The sequence below is a fragment of the Gopherus evgoodei genome, chromosome 6 (genome assembly GCF_007399415.2).
Source record: "Gopherus evgoodei ecotype Sinaloan lineage chromosome 6, rGopEvg1_v1.p, whole genome shotgun sequence".
NCBI classification, from domain to species: domain Eukaryota; kingdom Metazoa; phylum Chordata; order Testudines; family Testudinidae; genus Gopherus; species Gopherus evgoodei.
In genome coordinates, this window is record NC_044327.1 from 63,394,271 (window position 1) to 63,410,668 (window position 16,398).

The 16,398-nt window shown below is 44.8% G+C and overlaps 1 protein-coding gene across 2 annotated transcripts in view; it reads right to left on the reverse strand.

The window, feature by feature from the left end:
- The window catches only part of AP3S1 (adaptor related protein complex 3 subunit sigma 1), a 51,860-nt gene that overhangs the window by 10,638 nt on the left and 24,824 nt on the right, over nt 1-16,398 (reverse strand). For both annotated transcript variants that reach the window (XM_030565947.1, XM_030565948.1), the window contains exons 4-5: nt 14,799-14,870; nt 1,090-1,197 (exon numbers count right to left, since the gene is read on the reverse strand). In XM_030565947.1, the coding sequence (XP_030421807.1) occupies nt 1,090-1,197; nt 14,799-14,870 (180 nt within the window). The remainder of the gene's footprint in view (nt 1-1,089; nt 1,198-14,798; nt 14,871-16,398) is intronic.

Below are 16,398 nucleotides of genomic sequence, written 5' to 3' on the forward strand. Positions count from 1 at the left end.
GGAGGCTTGGACACTGTCTGGCAGGGGGCCTGCGCTGGAACTCCAACCAGAAGCAAGGTGAGTGGGGCTGTGGCAGGGACCCCGGCTGGCAAGAGGCCAGCAGCCAGAACCCCAAAGTGACGGTGGGCTGAGCGGCTCAGCCCGCCCTAGCTCTGGGGTTTCAGCCACCAGCTCCTGCCAGTTGGGGTGTCAGCCCGCTGCCGACCTGGGGTTCCTTCACCCAGGCTAGCAGCAGTCGCTGCGTGGGACTGGCGGTGGGACCCCAGCTGGCAGAAGCCAGCGGCAGAAACCCCAGAGTGTTGGCGGGCTGAGCGGTTCCGCACGCAGAGTGTGCCATCAAAAAAAATCAGTTCACGTGCCACCTTTGGCACGCATGCCATAGGTTGCCAAACCCGATCTATATTCCTCTTTGAAATGGGACTAGCTCAAAGTGCTCTAACAAACTCTGCGCATCAGCAGGATGCACACAAATAGTGAGACTATGGCGGGGTGGTATGGAGTAGCTTCAGATCCCAGGTTCTGCAGTCTAATTGTTCATGTAGACAAGCTCTTGTCACTGCAAGTAATGGCAGAACTCCCATCTGTTAAATGGGACCAGGATTGGGCTTTAAATGCATAATCACCCTCCCACTCACACCCCAGTTTATCATTTTGTGTTGCAGTATTACTATGATACCAAATATTACCATTTATTTAACACTTTACAAACTTGTTAGGAGACAAGTATATATTTTTTTCCCTTAAATTCTACAGCCAGTATTGGCTTCCATCATGAAGGAAAAAAAACCACCAAGAGGCCAAGGGCTTGAGAGAAAGAAATTTAAAGGACTATCAATGCACACTGATACCAATTGCAGATGTGGCTTTGTTTGATAAAAGTAACAAAAGAATAATTAGCTACTATTCCATGCAATTATCACAAAAGATGAAATGTATCACATACTAAATGTGCATTGTAAATTCTTAGCACTATAAGCAAGCAGCTGTATATAGGATGGTACTGAAGGATAAACAGCAAAGGTTGCATATCATGCTGATATTATGATCATGCTTTAAGTTAAAGCTCATTATAGAGTCTCTCAGCCTTACCTCAGATTTCTCCAGTTTATTTTGTGCATCAATTTGAGTGACAATTTCATTCATGTTGGTCTCCAAAACCATTCCACCCATGACCATTTCAGACAGAATATTATGGACCTAAGAAAGATCACAAAAGATGATGTATTTTAAATCAGCAAAACACTGTCTGAGTGTCAAGGTTCAAACTACACTACTTACAGAAAATATATATTTCTGGGTAATTTCTAACCAGCCTTTTAAGAATTTTAGGGTCCAGAAAAAGTTGACATGAGTCCAAAGTCCACACAGCAAGCTTGTCAGCACTGCCTGTTCAATGATTACCACTGGAATAAGTGGGAACACTACTCTCCATTCCCTTTTTAGTCTTTTCTGCAGAGACTGCCAACAAGGGTGCCAATTAATACCAGGTACACTAATATTTTTTAAGATGAGAGCATTTATGGGATTAAAAACATTGCTCAGAAACATTCATAAGAGCAATTAGCACCTTGGACAGAAAGTTCTTTGGTATGAAATAAAAAATAAATCAGTTTAAGCCAAAAAAACCAGATAAATTTCATTCCATAACAAACCAGGCAGGATTAAGGGAAGTAGACTTGAGCTAGACAAGGAAGTTAATATCTGTTATTGGATCAACTTCTCTTTGTGAGAAAGACAAGATATAGAGCCACACAGAGCTCTTCTTCAGGTCTGGGAAACAAAAGAGAAAAATGCAAGGGTGGAACAGATTGTTTAGCATAAGTAGTTAGCACATACTGTAAAGGACCATTCAAGGTGAAGTGGCCCTTTAACATCTCTGCAGTCATAAAACAAAAAGAGGGGGGGTTAGTGGGTTACAGATTATTGCAGTAAATCATAATGCCAGCGTCTCTGTTCAATACATGATTTTTAGAGTCTAGCAAAATAATGAATTTAAACCCCCAGGCTTGACTTTTGATAGTGTTGTGCACACTTCCTTTGAAGATGAGGACTGATAGGTCAGACAGAGTGAGCGCTTTGTGAAAAGTGTCTGCACACAGGTGATAAGTTCTTTTTTATCTGTTATTTTCCTGTGTGAGTTTGCTCAAGCACGCAGTGATTGTCTGGTTTCACCCACATAATTGTTATTGGGGCATTCAATGGACTGGATGAGGCATATCATATGCTGTCATAAACACATGTAGGATCAGTAGAAGGTGTGTTGTGTGTCTGTGGATGGGGGGTGCCGATCATCGTAGCAGTGGAGATATGTCTGCAGGTTTTGTATCTGTTGTTCTGACAGGACCTGAAGCCACTTTGAATTGATGTGTCCCAGTCTGTGGGGAGCTTGCTTTTGATGATTGTGGAGAGGCCAGGGGGCTGTCTCAAGGTCAGAAGTGGGAGTTCAGGAAAGGCCTCCCTCAGGATGGGGTACCCATTGAGTAAGGGTTATAACTGTTAGATGATACCCAGCATGGGCTTCAGTGTGGGGTGGTAGGCGACAAGCAGGGGCATGTGGTCAGAGGGGGTCTTATCTCTGTATTGAAGCAGACTCCCTCAGGGCATTTGGGTGGTCCATTCCATGACATGATCCATGTTTTTGGTGGAGTGTCCCCGTCAGGCAAAGGAAGCCCTAAATGTGCCAAAATATACATCCTGGGGCACATCTCCTTGGAGCACAGTCTGTGGCATCACAGATTTCTTGGTGTGGCCACTGCATCCATGAAGGTAGGCATTGTGTTCTGTGGGATTTTTTGTATATGGTTGTCTACAGGGCTCTACTGCTGAAGTCAACTGTGGTGTCCAGGAAGTTGATGCTAGTGTGGGAGAGTTCCAGAGAGAGTTTAATGGATGAATGGTGGTTGTTGAAGTTGTGGCAGAAATTTATGAGGGAGTTTACATATCAGTGATGTATTTCACGTATATCATTGGTTTCATGGTGCATTGGTGCAGAATCTCTTCTTCAAGGAGGTCCATGAAGAGGTTGGCATATTGGGGAACCATCCTAGTACCTATGGCTGTTCCCATGGTTTGAAAAGACGGTTACTCACCTTTGTAACTGTTGTTCTTCGAGATGTGTTGCTCACATCCATTCGAGTTAGGTGTGCGCGCCGCGCGTGCACGTTCGTCGGAAACTTTTTTACCCTAGCAACTCCAGTGGGCCGGTAGGTCGCCCCCTAGAGTGGCGCCGCCATGGCACCTGATATATACCCCTGCCGGCCCACCCGCTTCTCAGTTCCTTCTTGCCGGCTACTCCGACAGTGGGGAAGGAGGGCGGGTGTGGAATGGATGTGAGCAACACATCTCGAAGAACAACAGGGCGGCATACCAGTCTCCAGGATCCAGGGATGGGATAATGGTCCCCAGGGATACCATGCGGAACTTCAACTTCACTAGATATTTGTTGAGCTCTCGCAGGTCGAGGATAGGCCTGAGGCCTCCCTTGGCCTTGGGGATCAGAAAGTAGCGGGAATAAAACCCCGTGCCCTTCTCGTTCTCCGGAACCGCCTCTATAGCTCCTTTGTTGAGGAGCGTCTGTACCTCCTGGCGGAGGAATTGCTCGTGAGAGGGGTCCCTGAAGAGGGACGAGGATGGGGGGCGGGAGGGAGGAAATGATACAAACTGCAGACGGTATCCCGTCTGCACCGTGCGTAAGACCCAGTGGTCGGATGTTATCCGGGACCACGCCTGGAGGAAAAACGAAAGGCGGTTGGAAAACGGGGGGGAAGGATCCATGGGGGATACTGGTATTACGCCCTCGGGCGCACCTTCAAAACAAAGGTTTGGGTCCAGGTGGGGCTTTAGAGGAGCTTTGGTTTTGCCCCCGTTGATTGCCCGACGGCCTGCGCCTGCCATTTCTGCTGCGGCGCCAATTAAGGTCCTGCCGCTGGCGGAACTGGGGGTATGGCTGACGCTGCTGCTGTTGCTGCGGTCGGAAGGGTATGCGTTGCGTCCCAGGCGTGTGCATACCAAGGGAGCGCATAATGACCCGACTGTCCTTAAGACTTTTCAGCCTGAGGTCTGTCTTCTCCAAGAACAGGCCCTGGCCTTCGAACGGTAGGTCCTGGATGGTGTATTGGAGCTCCGGTGGAAGGCCAGAAACCTGAAGCCAGGAGATGCGGCGCATCGTCACCCCCGAGGCGAGGGTACGGGCAGCCGAGTCTGCAGCGTCCAAGGAGGCCTGCAACGAGGTTCGTGCAACCTTCTTGCCCTCGTCAAGAATCGCCGCAAATTCTTGACGCGCCTCTTGTGGCAGCAGCTCTTTGAACTTATCCGCTGCCACCCAAGAGTTAAATGCGTAGCGGCTAAGAAGGGCTTGCTGATTGGAAACCCTGAGCTGAAGGGCCCCAGCCGAATAAACCTTGCGGCCGAGGAGGTCCATATGCCTTGCCTCCTTGGATTTGGGGGCTGGGACTTCCTGTCCGTGATGCTCCCTCTCGTTCACCGACTGTACCACCAGGGAACATGGTGTCGGGTGAATATGGAGGTACTCATAGCCCTTGGAGGGGGCCATGTACTTCCTTTCGACGCCCCGTGCAGTAGGGAGGATGGAGGCCGGCGATTGCCAGATCGTATTGGCGTTGGCCTGGATTGTCCGAATGAAGGGTAGGGCGACCCTGGTGGGAGCATCGGAGGAGAGGATGCTGACGACGGAGTCCTAGATCTCAGAGGCCTCCTCAGCTTGCAGGCTCAGATTCTGTGCTATGCGCCTGAGGAGGTCCTGATGTGCCCTGAGATCTAGCGGAGGAGGGCTATTAGAGGAAGTGCCAGCCACCGCCTCATCGGGAGAAGACGATGAGGAGACCCCTGGCAAGAGAGTGTCCAGCGGGGGGGTCCGCCGCAGCCCTCGCCTCTGGCTCAGGAGGGAGATCAGGGTCCTGTTGCTTTGACCCGTCCTCCCCGTCCGGGGAGGGAGGGGGGCGAGACAACGACGCCTCCGGTGCCCTGTGCTCTGCCGTTGCAGGCCTAGGAGGAAGCTGTTGGGGGCCCTGGGCTTGATGGTACGCCCAGGGTGTCCAGAACCCCCACTGCTGCGGACCCTGATCCTGTTGCAGAGGGTCTTGAAAAAGGGCCGCTTGTCTGTCAGTGCCCAGCGCGTATACACTGTCCGCCTGCGATGACACCGACGGCTGTCTGGAAGGCCATGGAGGGGCCGACCGCGGCTGGTAAGAGTCTCCGCGTCCTGGCGCCGAAGATGTTCTCGGTGCCGTGGACCGGTACCGGGAGTCATACCGGTGCCGGGATCGGGACCGGGATCTGTCTTGGACTCAGTGCCGGGATCGGGACCGGTACCGGCCGCTGCCTCGGTGCCGGGATCTGGACCGGGACCTGCCACCGACGCGGTGTCGGGAGGTCGACCGGGACCGGGACCTGCCACCAGCTCGGTGCTGGGAGGTCGACCGGTGCGCTGATCAACGGCGGGACTGGCTCCTAGAGTCCCGGTGCCGGTATCGGCGGCTGGAACCAGACCGTGACCGTCTGGAGGCCGATCGGTGCCGCGAGTACGACCGGTACCGCCGAGGGGAGCGGTGCCGGGACTGCGAGCGGCGGCGGGATCTTGAGCAACCATGGTGTCGGGACCTCGACAGCGAGCGTGAGTCCCGAGACGGCGCTGTCATCATAGATTTGCCCCTGGACGCTACCCGCACCGGAGGTACCGGGGGTGGAGGCTGAGTTGACTCAGTCAGGGCAATGAGGTCCCGTGCGGAGGCGAAGGTCTCTGGCGTCGATGGGACCAATAGCTCAACCCCAGATCTTATGGGGGAGCTCGGCGGGACCGGACTCGACGGACCCTCCGGGCCCAGAGTCGACGGTGCCGGTAGCGCCGCGGCAGATGTCGGTGACGGGCGCTCCACTCGAGTCTGCCTGGATGGAGTTGCAGACTTCGAGGGTCTTGCTTCTGCACCCGGTGCCGGGGAAGGTCGGTGCCGGGGAGTCTTTCCGGTGCCGGCGCGATCCGGTGCAGGTGTCGAGATGACGGCCTGCGAAGCTGCCGGGTCGAGTGCCGCTTCCATGAGGAGAGTCCTAAGTCTCTGGTCTCTCTCCTTCTTTGTTCTAGGCTTAAAAGCCTTGCAAATGCGGCACTTGTCCGACCTGTGCGATTCCCCCAGGCACTTCAGACACGCGGCGTGAGGGTCGCTGGTCGGCATCGGCTTCTTACAGGCCGCACATTGCTTGAAGCCCGGCGAACCAGGCATGAGCCCGGTGCCGGGTGCCGGGAAGGGCTACGGCCCAAACCGGCTAACAAATATCTACAATATTATTTACACTATTAACTATATAACTAACTACACTTAACTACTAACTATCAACCGTAGAACAAGGAGAGCTAGGGACGTGGAGGACAGCTATGCCGCGCTCCACAGTTCCAACGACCGACACGGCGGTAAGAAGGAACTGAGGAGCGGGTGGGCCGGCAGGGGTATATATGAGGTGCCATGGCGGCGCCACTCTAGGGGGCGACCTGCCGGCCCACTGGAGTTGCTAGAGTAAAAAAGTTTCCAACGAACGTGCACGCACGGCGCACACACCTAACTGGAATGGATGTGAGCAATCACTCGAAGAAGAAAAAAAAGTTGTTATATGTTGTATATAAAATTGTAATGAGTGAGGATGAAATGGATGAGTTTGGCAATGTATTTGGGGGTAGGTATGAGGATTGTCTTGTAAATATTTGAGGCAGAAAGCTATGCCATCATTGTGTATAGGTAAATGACATCCATGGTGGCAAAGATGGTGTTCTTACCATGGTTAATATTGCTGAGTTTGTGGAGGAAGTCAGTTGTATCCTGGAGAAATCTGGCCCTTTGTGGGGTGAGTGGTTTGAGGTCACTTTCTATGAGCCCTGATGTTCCATTAGTGCCTTAGCCAGATATGATGGATTTATCCCGGTTCCCTTGTTTGGGTGTCTTGGGAAGCATGTAGATCTCTTGAATGGGTTTGTGGGGAATGAGTTTGTACACTCTCTTCTGGTGTTGTCTGGGGAAGGTTATGATGATATCCTTAATCTCCTGGGTAAACTGTGGTGTGGGTTTCTTTGAGTTCTTTATCATAGGTTGTGCTGAAGAGAAGTCAGCTGGTCTTGTTAATATAGTTATCACAGTTGAGGTCTACAATGGCATCCCCTTTGTCTGATCATTATCTGGTGGTTAGATTTCAGGGACTGTATGGCTGTCCTCTTGGCAGTGGAGAGATTATGGTGGACCTGATGTTTGTTAAGGATTTTACAGTCAATTTTCTTCCTGAAGCATCCTTTTCTCTCTAATATCCTGGGACCGAAACAGCTACAACTACACCTGCAGACTTTAGATGTTCAGACTAATCCTAGAACATATCTGACTAAGATTGTTCTTGCCTTCTTAACCCCCCAAAATAGATTACTGGATTTAAGGTAACTTTTCTTCTTGAGAGACTGCCAAACCATTACTTTGCCACAAGAGTTGGTTTGCGTGATAATTAAATGGAAAACTGATCAAACTTCTTTAGAAATGAAAACTTATGGAAATAAATCAAAATGAAGTTCAGTGCCATTGCTGTATTCTGTTCACCTTTAAATCCATCTTATGGCATTTGTTTCCTGAAGTAATTCATTTATGTGAAACACGTAGTTAAGAGAACACTGTCTACTGCAGATGCTTTAACAACTTCTAGATCAAAAGTTACATTTCCCAACGTGACATCCTCCAAAAGGACTTATACAGAAAATTAATCTTTTGTGGTCTGCAATTGCTACAATGCTACATTTAATAATAATTTAATTTTTTAAAAAAATTATACGTATTTACAGTTAACATTGCTAATTCCCAAGAGTCTGAATTTTCAGATTGTCCCAGGTATTATAAATCAAATAATTTTGTGCCTCTCCAGTAAGCATTTTCAATTAAACAAATTGCTTTTTAAGGTACTGTTTGAAACACAGTTTAACTGGGTAACACACACCATCTAAGTAGTGTGGCCTACTCTCTTCATCAACTTATGGCAAAGATATTCTAACTACCTCTAAGTTCTTGTGAAAATTTGATTACATTCTCAGAAGTGGATAAGTAATATAACAGATGTAGGTTCAGTGAACTTGAACCATAAAAACTGTAACTACATGGGATGTTTAAAAAACGAGGGAAGACTCAGTGGGGGGAAAAACCTGACCTATTCATTGCTTTTCTTTGCAGCAATTTAGACAATTCACATGGTGAACACATTCCAGAATATGTATTTAAAACATTTACCATACATGTAGCTGCAACGATGTAGGAGGCAGTTTAAAAAAGAGTAAAATTGCCCACAAAATCATCTTGATAGTTCAAAAATAAAAGCAATTTTGAAGATGAAACTGTTGACAAAAAACATTTAAATCTCTGAGCCCTAAATTGTGGAATCTGCCCACTATTACTACATCAACAATTCTTTGAGTTATCCACATTCCTTCAGATGTATTCTGTGCTTATGTCTTTGTTTCAGGAAAAATACTTTCCATATGCGAACTAATCTTGGCCATATATTTAGTAATGTGCAGTATTTCAACCCCATAATAATTGTAGGACAATCAACATTGGATAACATTTGCAGAGAGTTAAAGAGTGTGATCTGAAAGCAATCTGGCACATCAAAGTATGCTTCTTTCATCATTTTGGCTATTTGTAACATTTCCCAGTTATGGTGACAGATCAAAGAAAGAAACAAATAGAGACAAAGTATCATGAGATAGCAAAGTGTGAGGAGCTTATGTACTGATCTAAGAAGAACCACCATAATTCCAGTTTTTTTTGCTACAACTTTGAAGGGATATTCTAAAGAACAGTATTGAAAAAGTTGCTACTCTGACAGTTTGTTAGTCTATTTCAATTGAAACATGGTAAATACAGTCAGAGAAGAATGAACAGCTCTCTTCCTTCACATGTGCTTCTGTTGCAGGGTTTTAAGAGTCAGACTATCAAATATTAAGGGGAATGATTAAAAAAATCCTCATTCCCCTGGAAAGGATGCGTGCATTGTACATATGCCTTATAACACAGGCAGCAGAATCAACCTGGAAAGAGTAAACTAAGGATGGAGCAAAAGAGTTGTTACTCCTCCAATATTGGCTTGTACCTAGGTTAATTCAACACCTTCCAAATTTAGAATTAAAAAGGGGGGAGGAATTATTTTGGCTTTAATATATTATTTAGATCATTCAAACTAATTAAAGCAGAAGGAAGAAATAGAACAGCTCCCCCTAAAGTAGTTTTATTCATTTAGACAAGGAAATCGCTTATTGCACTATATAAAGGCACAATTTCAGTAAGAGAAGCACATGACTAAAAAGGCTTATACCAGAAAATTAGATGTTTAACATTTTGCTGAAAATTTGCAAAAACTGATTTCTCTCTCTCTCTCACACACACGAAAATGGGACTCCTTTTCCCCCTTCCTTCTCCCCCAACATAATATGTCACTTTACTAAATAGGATCAATTGGGAATGAAAATTAATCTTTTTCAAGAACTCAATTTCATTCAGATGGAAAGGGTTTTTTGAATCAAGACACTGTTGGCCATTGCTCAAAAAGTGAAAATTTCTCAGTCACAAAAGTAGCTCTGAACAATGTTTTTGCACCAAAAAATAAGTGGTGGTCATTTTCATAAAGGCAAATAACATTATGGGGAAATCGTAGCATATTCATTACTAACGAAGGCCTCACTCAAAAAAATGCTACAGTTCCTAGAGCTATGGCTAAGACGACTGAGGAGGTACAGTGTGAGAATCAAGGAGAGCAATGTTGGATTTGGTTAGCCTTGGAGAAGGAGACAGCACATGATGACTGTGTTTTTATCTCAACAGTAGGCAGACCCCCTGCAGTATGTAAACTTCAATCATGCCTCATTAAACCAAGAAACGAAGGTTCTTCTGCCGAGTCGCGATCATAAAATATCTTGCAGACAAGCTTAAATTCCTTTCTCACCCTATCTCAAATCAGATATGCCAATTGTGGGAGGAAAGAGCTGTCCAAACAGGGATGTAGAAGGTCCTTAATTTTAAAAATATGTACAATAATTGGACGATAAAAGTTTAAAAACTGTAAGTTCTTCCAATTATAGCCGGAATAAACTAAAACATAGTTTATGCAAAAAAGCTATATTTTTACATTGTTTAATCAACATTTAACAAGCAAAAGTAGTTTATATATCAGATTTTTATGAAAGTCCATGAGACTTGATCACTACTTTTCTGGTTTCCATATGTATGTACACACAATATGGTGGGTGTAAATGGTAATCTGGTTCCTTTCTCTCAATGTGTAAGGAGTAAAACTATCAGACCAATCTTATACAATGAAGAAATAAATGATGGAGTATTTCTTTCATTCTTCACCCAGGAGCTTATGTTACCACTTTCCATTGCCACTTGTAGATTTGCATTATTGTATTTTCTCTTTACAAATATTACTGTCCCCATCTTGCCTGCCATATATCAGAGTCTGTTATTTTAAAAATCAAACTAAAAAAAAAGAACTCAGTCAGCACTAGTGTAAATGCCATATACAAATCCAGCTTTGGGAAAATATTTCCACTTTGCTCTGGCAGAATTCTTCTTTCAACCTAGCTACTATCTCTCGGAAAGGTGGATTAATTACATCATCAATGGAAAAACCCCTTCGTTGATGTAGGAAGGATCTATACTACAGTGGCAAAGCTGCAGCACTTGTAGTGTAGACATAGCCTAAGATTCATAAATTATGAATGGCTGAATAGACTTTATGTACATCTAGACAGCTCTGGATCCCATGTTACAGTTTAAAATGAGTCTCAAACTCATACACTGTAAGGTCAGAAAGGAGCACCTAATCATCTAATCTAACCACCTGGCACATTGTAGGCCACAGAACCTCATCCACCCAACTCCTATAATAGACCCTCACTTCTGGCTGAGTTACTGAAGTCTTCAAATCATGGGTTAAAGGCTTCAAGTTACAGAGAATTCACCATCTACACTAGTTTAAACCTGCAAGTGACCCATGCCTCATGCTGCAGAAGGTGGCGAAAAGACCCCAGGGTCTCTGCCAAAAATTCTTTCCCGACCCCAAATATGGCAATCAGTTAGATCCTGAGAACATGGGTAAGATCCACTAGCCAGACCTGGGAAAGAATTCTCTGTAGTGACTCAGAGCCCTCCCCATCTAGTGTTCCATCTCCAGCCATTGGGGATTTTGCTAATGGCAGTCTCGATGGGCCACATGCCATTGTAGGCAGTCCCATTGTACCATCCCCTCCATATGTTCATTAAGCTCAGTCTTGAAGTCAGTTAGGTTTTTTGCTCCCACTGCTCCTCTTAGAAGGCTGTTCCAGAACTTCACTCATCTGATGGTTAGAAACCTTCACCTAAATTTATTGATGGCCATTTATATCCATTTGTTCGTGTCTCCATATTGGTGCTTACCTTAAATAACTCCTCTCCCTCCCTGGTATTTATTACTCTGATCTATTTATAGAAAACAATCGTATCTCCCCATAGCCTTCTTTTTGTTAGGCTAAACAAGTCAAGTTCCTCAAGCCTGCTCTTATAAGGGAGGTTTTCCATTCCTCGAATAATTCTAGTAGCCCTTCTCTGTACCCTGTATCAGTTGGAATTCATCTTTCTTAAATACGGGAGACTAGAATTGCACCCACTATTCCAGATGAGATCACAGCATTGTATTGTATAATAGAAGTAATACTTCCATGTCTCCACTGGAAATACCTCGCCTGATGCATCCTAGGACTGCATTAGCCTTTTTCACAGCCACATCACACTGGTGGCTCATAGTCATCCTGTAATCAACCAGTACACACAGGACTTCCTTCTCCTCTGTTGCTTCCAACTGATAAGTCTCCAGCTGACAGCAAAAATTCTTGTTGTTAGTCCCTGAATGCATGACCTTGCACTTTGCACTGTGTGACAGACCTAGGCCAGTGGGGTACAGGAGTCTGGTAGAGGGCAAATATACTGGTCACTGGGTGAGTAGTTTTCTGTTCCCTGAGTGACCAGAGCAGGATCTGCACTAGAGTAGTCAGGAACTTGCTAGAACCAATTAAGGCAGACAGGCTGATTAGAACACCTGCAGCCAATCAAGGCAGGCTAATCAGGGCACCTGGGTTTTAAAAGGAGCTCCTCCAGTCAGATGGAGAGGAGCAAGATGAGAGAAAGTGTGTGTGAGGAGCTGGGAGCAAGACACAGAAGGAGCTGAGACTGAGAGGGTGTGCTGCTGGAGGACTAAGGAGTACGAGCGTTATCAGACACCAGGAGGAAGGTCCTGTGGTGAGGATAAAGAAGGTGTTTGGAGGAGGCCTTGGGGAAGTAGCCCAGGGAGGAGTAGCTGTCATATAGCTGTTACAAGAGGCACTATAGACAGCTGCAAATCCATAGGGCCCTGGGCTGGAACCTGAAGTAGAGGGCGGGCCTGGGTTCCCCCCAAACCTCCCAACTCCTGATCAGACACAGGAGGAGTTGATCCAGACTGTGGGGGAGATCACTGAGGTGAGCAAATCTGCCAATAAGCGCAGGACCCACCAAGCTAGAGGAGGAACTCTGTCACAACTGTTAAATTTCATCTCATCTCTATTCCTCCAGTTTACAAGGTCATCCAGATCTTATTCTATGATATTCTGGTCCTCCTCTGTATTGGCAATACTGCCTAACTCTGTATCATCTTCAAAAGTTATTAGCACATTCCCACTTTTTGTGCCAATGTCAGTAATAAAAATGTTAAATAAGATTGGTTCCAACACCGATCCCTGAGGAACTCCACTATTAACCCCCCTCCAGCCTGACAGTTCACCTTTCAGTATTACCACTGTAGTCTGCCCTTTAACACATTCTTCATTCACCTTTCAATTCTTATATTAATCCCTATCTTCTCCAATTTAACTAATAATTTCCCATGTGGAAATGTATGAAATGCCATGCAGAAATCAAGGTAGATTATATCTACTGCATTTCCTTCGTCTAAAAAAATCAGTTATAGTCTCAAAAGGAAGATATCAGGTTGGTCTAGTATGATCTGCCTTTTTGTAAAAGCATGTTGTCATTTTATTCCAATTACCATTAACCTCTGTCTTTAAATACTTTCTCTTTCAAAATTTGTTCCAAGGCCTTGCATACAAACTAACAGGCCTGTAGTTTCCTGGATCACTTTCCCCCCCCCTTTCTTAAAAATAGGAACTATACTAGCAATTCTCCAGTGATAGTCAATCTGTTTACAGATTTGTTAAAAATCCTTGCTATTGGACTTGTAATTTCATGTGCCAGTTCCTTTAATATGTCTTTATGGATCAGCTACAAACACACTAAAAAAAACCAAAAACTAAGAGTAGCTCAAATGAGACTATCATATTCCCGGTAACCTTGTTCATTGCAAATGATCACAATACAATCAAAGAAATTCAAAGATTAATGCTAGTATTTTCAAACCTGCAGACCTTAAATTAGGCTACTTAGTAGAAGTGACCTGATTTTTCACCTTTGGGGAGGGCAAGCGAAATCAGTCAACTTTTGCTTAACTATGGAATTAAGGGCCTAATTTTAGGCTGCAGGTTTGAAAATATTGGCCTAAGCCACTAGTGGATTCTGTCTAGATTGAGTTACTTTATTTGATGAAAAAACTGTTTTGTCATAAAGAGAAACCCACAAGGTTATAATAAAATATTTGTCTAGCACTTTTTGCAATCTCAATATTATCAGCATAAGCAAAAAATTTAATTTTAGGAGCCAAACCAACTTCTCTTTTGGGGATGGGGAAAGCACAATTAATTTATTACTGTGAAACTGTAATGAACTTTTCAGCAGTATGGTATCAGTTCAAACACCAATACAGATCTACTGAAATTTTCAGTGATCAGTGTCAACGGGTAAGCATTCTTCCTTTAAGAAGGATGCAGTCAGCTTGCAATCGTCTACTGAGCTTCAAAACATGAGTACACTTGCCCTTCTTCCACTTTCCGGTTTTTGATGCATCACTAATCACCTTTCCCTTTAATGTTTTTCTTGCTCTGTTGAGATGTGAAAAACTCTCACAAAGAGGGGGAAATGACTGCACACAAAGAGCAGATACATGCACAAAGTAAACACAATGAAAAAACTGAGAGGAATAACTATTTTCCTCCAATCTCTCTCAACTACAGTCATTTTAGATGTTACTTGTAGTCAGAAGCAGTGTCCTTGTACATGAGAGATTGCATTAGTAACCACATGTCCCTATACCAGACCAATAAGTCAATTATACCATCTAGGTGGGAGTTCTCACAAAACCTCCTATTTATACACGAAAAAAAGATGTTAATGTCTATTTGGGGTTCAGTAAAGAATCCATTCCACCCCCAGGTATGCTAACTCCATTTCTGAGTGATCTGTTCATAATAAAATACGTGAAAGGCAATTGCTGGATTTGGAATGCTAAAATCCAAAGCTAATGTCAATGCTGAGTAACATAACCTGGACTAAAATATTTCTTGGAACCATCAGCTTCCCTCATCAGAAGAGCAGTATTCTGGTGTCTCTGATTTTGCATTTATATATACAGTTACATTGCAGGCACCTCCTAAGTAAATGTACTAATGAATTTCATTTTTCATTCTTAAAGACATGTTCCAGCACACTTTTTGCACTTTAAAAATAACTTGGTAGAAACTGACAAGATTTCACCACCAACAAGGATAGGATTGTTATCCACTCTGTCAGATTCAGGACCAAATGTTTCTTGTCAAGAAAAATGTTTGGTTCAACTGATATTATAGTAGCTCACCACAGTACCTTGTCTACATGGAAAATTAAATCCAGTTCACAGACATTTTCAAAACATTTGTCTAGTGTTTCCACGAATACCTGTGGAAGAAAAAACAAAGCAAAAGGTCAAGGTTTAAGAGCAACTCAATCATTTCATTATTTATGAACTTCAAATGTGGCACATATAAGAAAATAGAGATCATGTAGATTTTACAAGGCCTAGTGTATCTGAAAAACATGTGTGATCAACACTGCTATTGGGATCCTGTAATGCTGGTAGGCCCCAGGAAAAAGAGTATGTGAAGTAAAACAGCTTTTAATACAGCTCTGCAATGTGGCCAAGGAATTACACACATACAAAAGTTAAAGAATATTCACACATTGAAAGAACACTCCAAGAACATCTATTCTGCAATTTTATGCAGTTGTGATCTGAACCATTTCTTCTAATTTTACTGGGATGCCAACTATCTAGTAAAAATGAATTTCAGCTGTTTATTTTTACCAATTATTTGTACTCCAGTAGCCCCTGAGGGCCACAGCCTGCTTCCACTTCTCTCCTCACAGAATCGTGCCATTTTCTTCCAAGAGAAAATTGCTAAAATGTGACATGACCCTCCCACTTCTCTTGCCTTCTCTTCCCCTCCTACAACTCTCTCCTCCTTCTTCCGTCACAGAGGCAGAAGTTTCTCATTTAATTTCCTGCTCCATCCCCTCCATTTGCCCCAGGGAGTGAGACCACATCTCATCATTTCAACTCCTCCCTTATTCTGCTCCTTAACCTCTTATGCTCCTCTGGTTCTTCCTCCCACCCCCATAATACAAGCATGACTTAGACTCTCCCCTCCTAAATAAAACCTACCCTTGACCCCCACCTGCTTCTTCAACTACTGCTCATTTTCCTTCTCCCTTTCACCTCTAAGGGTACGTCCACACTACCCGTCGGATCGGCGAGCAGCGATCGATCTATCGGGCATCGATTTATTGCATCTCATCTAGACGTGATAAATCGATCCCTGAAGGCACTCCCTGTCGACTCTGGAACTCTACTAGGGTGAGAGGCGGAAGCAGAGTCGACGGGGGAGCTGCAGCCATTGATCCCACGCCGTGAGGATGGGAGGTAAGTCGATCTAAAATATATTGACTTCAGCTATGCTATTCTCGTAGCTGAAGTTGCGCATCTTAGATCGATTCCCTCCCCCAGTGTAGACCAGGCCTAAGAGCACGAAACAAGCTGTCTACAACTATTGTCTGAAGTGCCTCTTCTCCAAATCCATCACAGACTGGTTTCAGCCTCAGCACTCCACTGAAATCACTCTTGCCAAATTCTCTAATGACTATGTCCTAATCTAAGCTAAGAACTTGTTCTCCATCCTCATCTGTGAGGGTTCCACAAGGCTCTGTCCTAGCTCCCCTTCTCTTCTCTCTTTGCATCTTATCTCTGGGTAAGTTCTTCTGCAAACACAAATTCAATTACCACATCTCTGCTGAGGACTCGTAGACCCACCTCTCTGCTCAAGACCTGTCTCCTTCTGTCCAAACTAAAAGCTCAGCTGGTCTCTCTGACATCTCTTTGTGGATGTCTAGCTGCCAGCTCAAGCTCAACACAGCTAAAGTGAATCTTAAT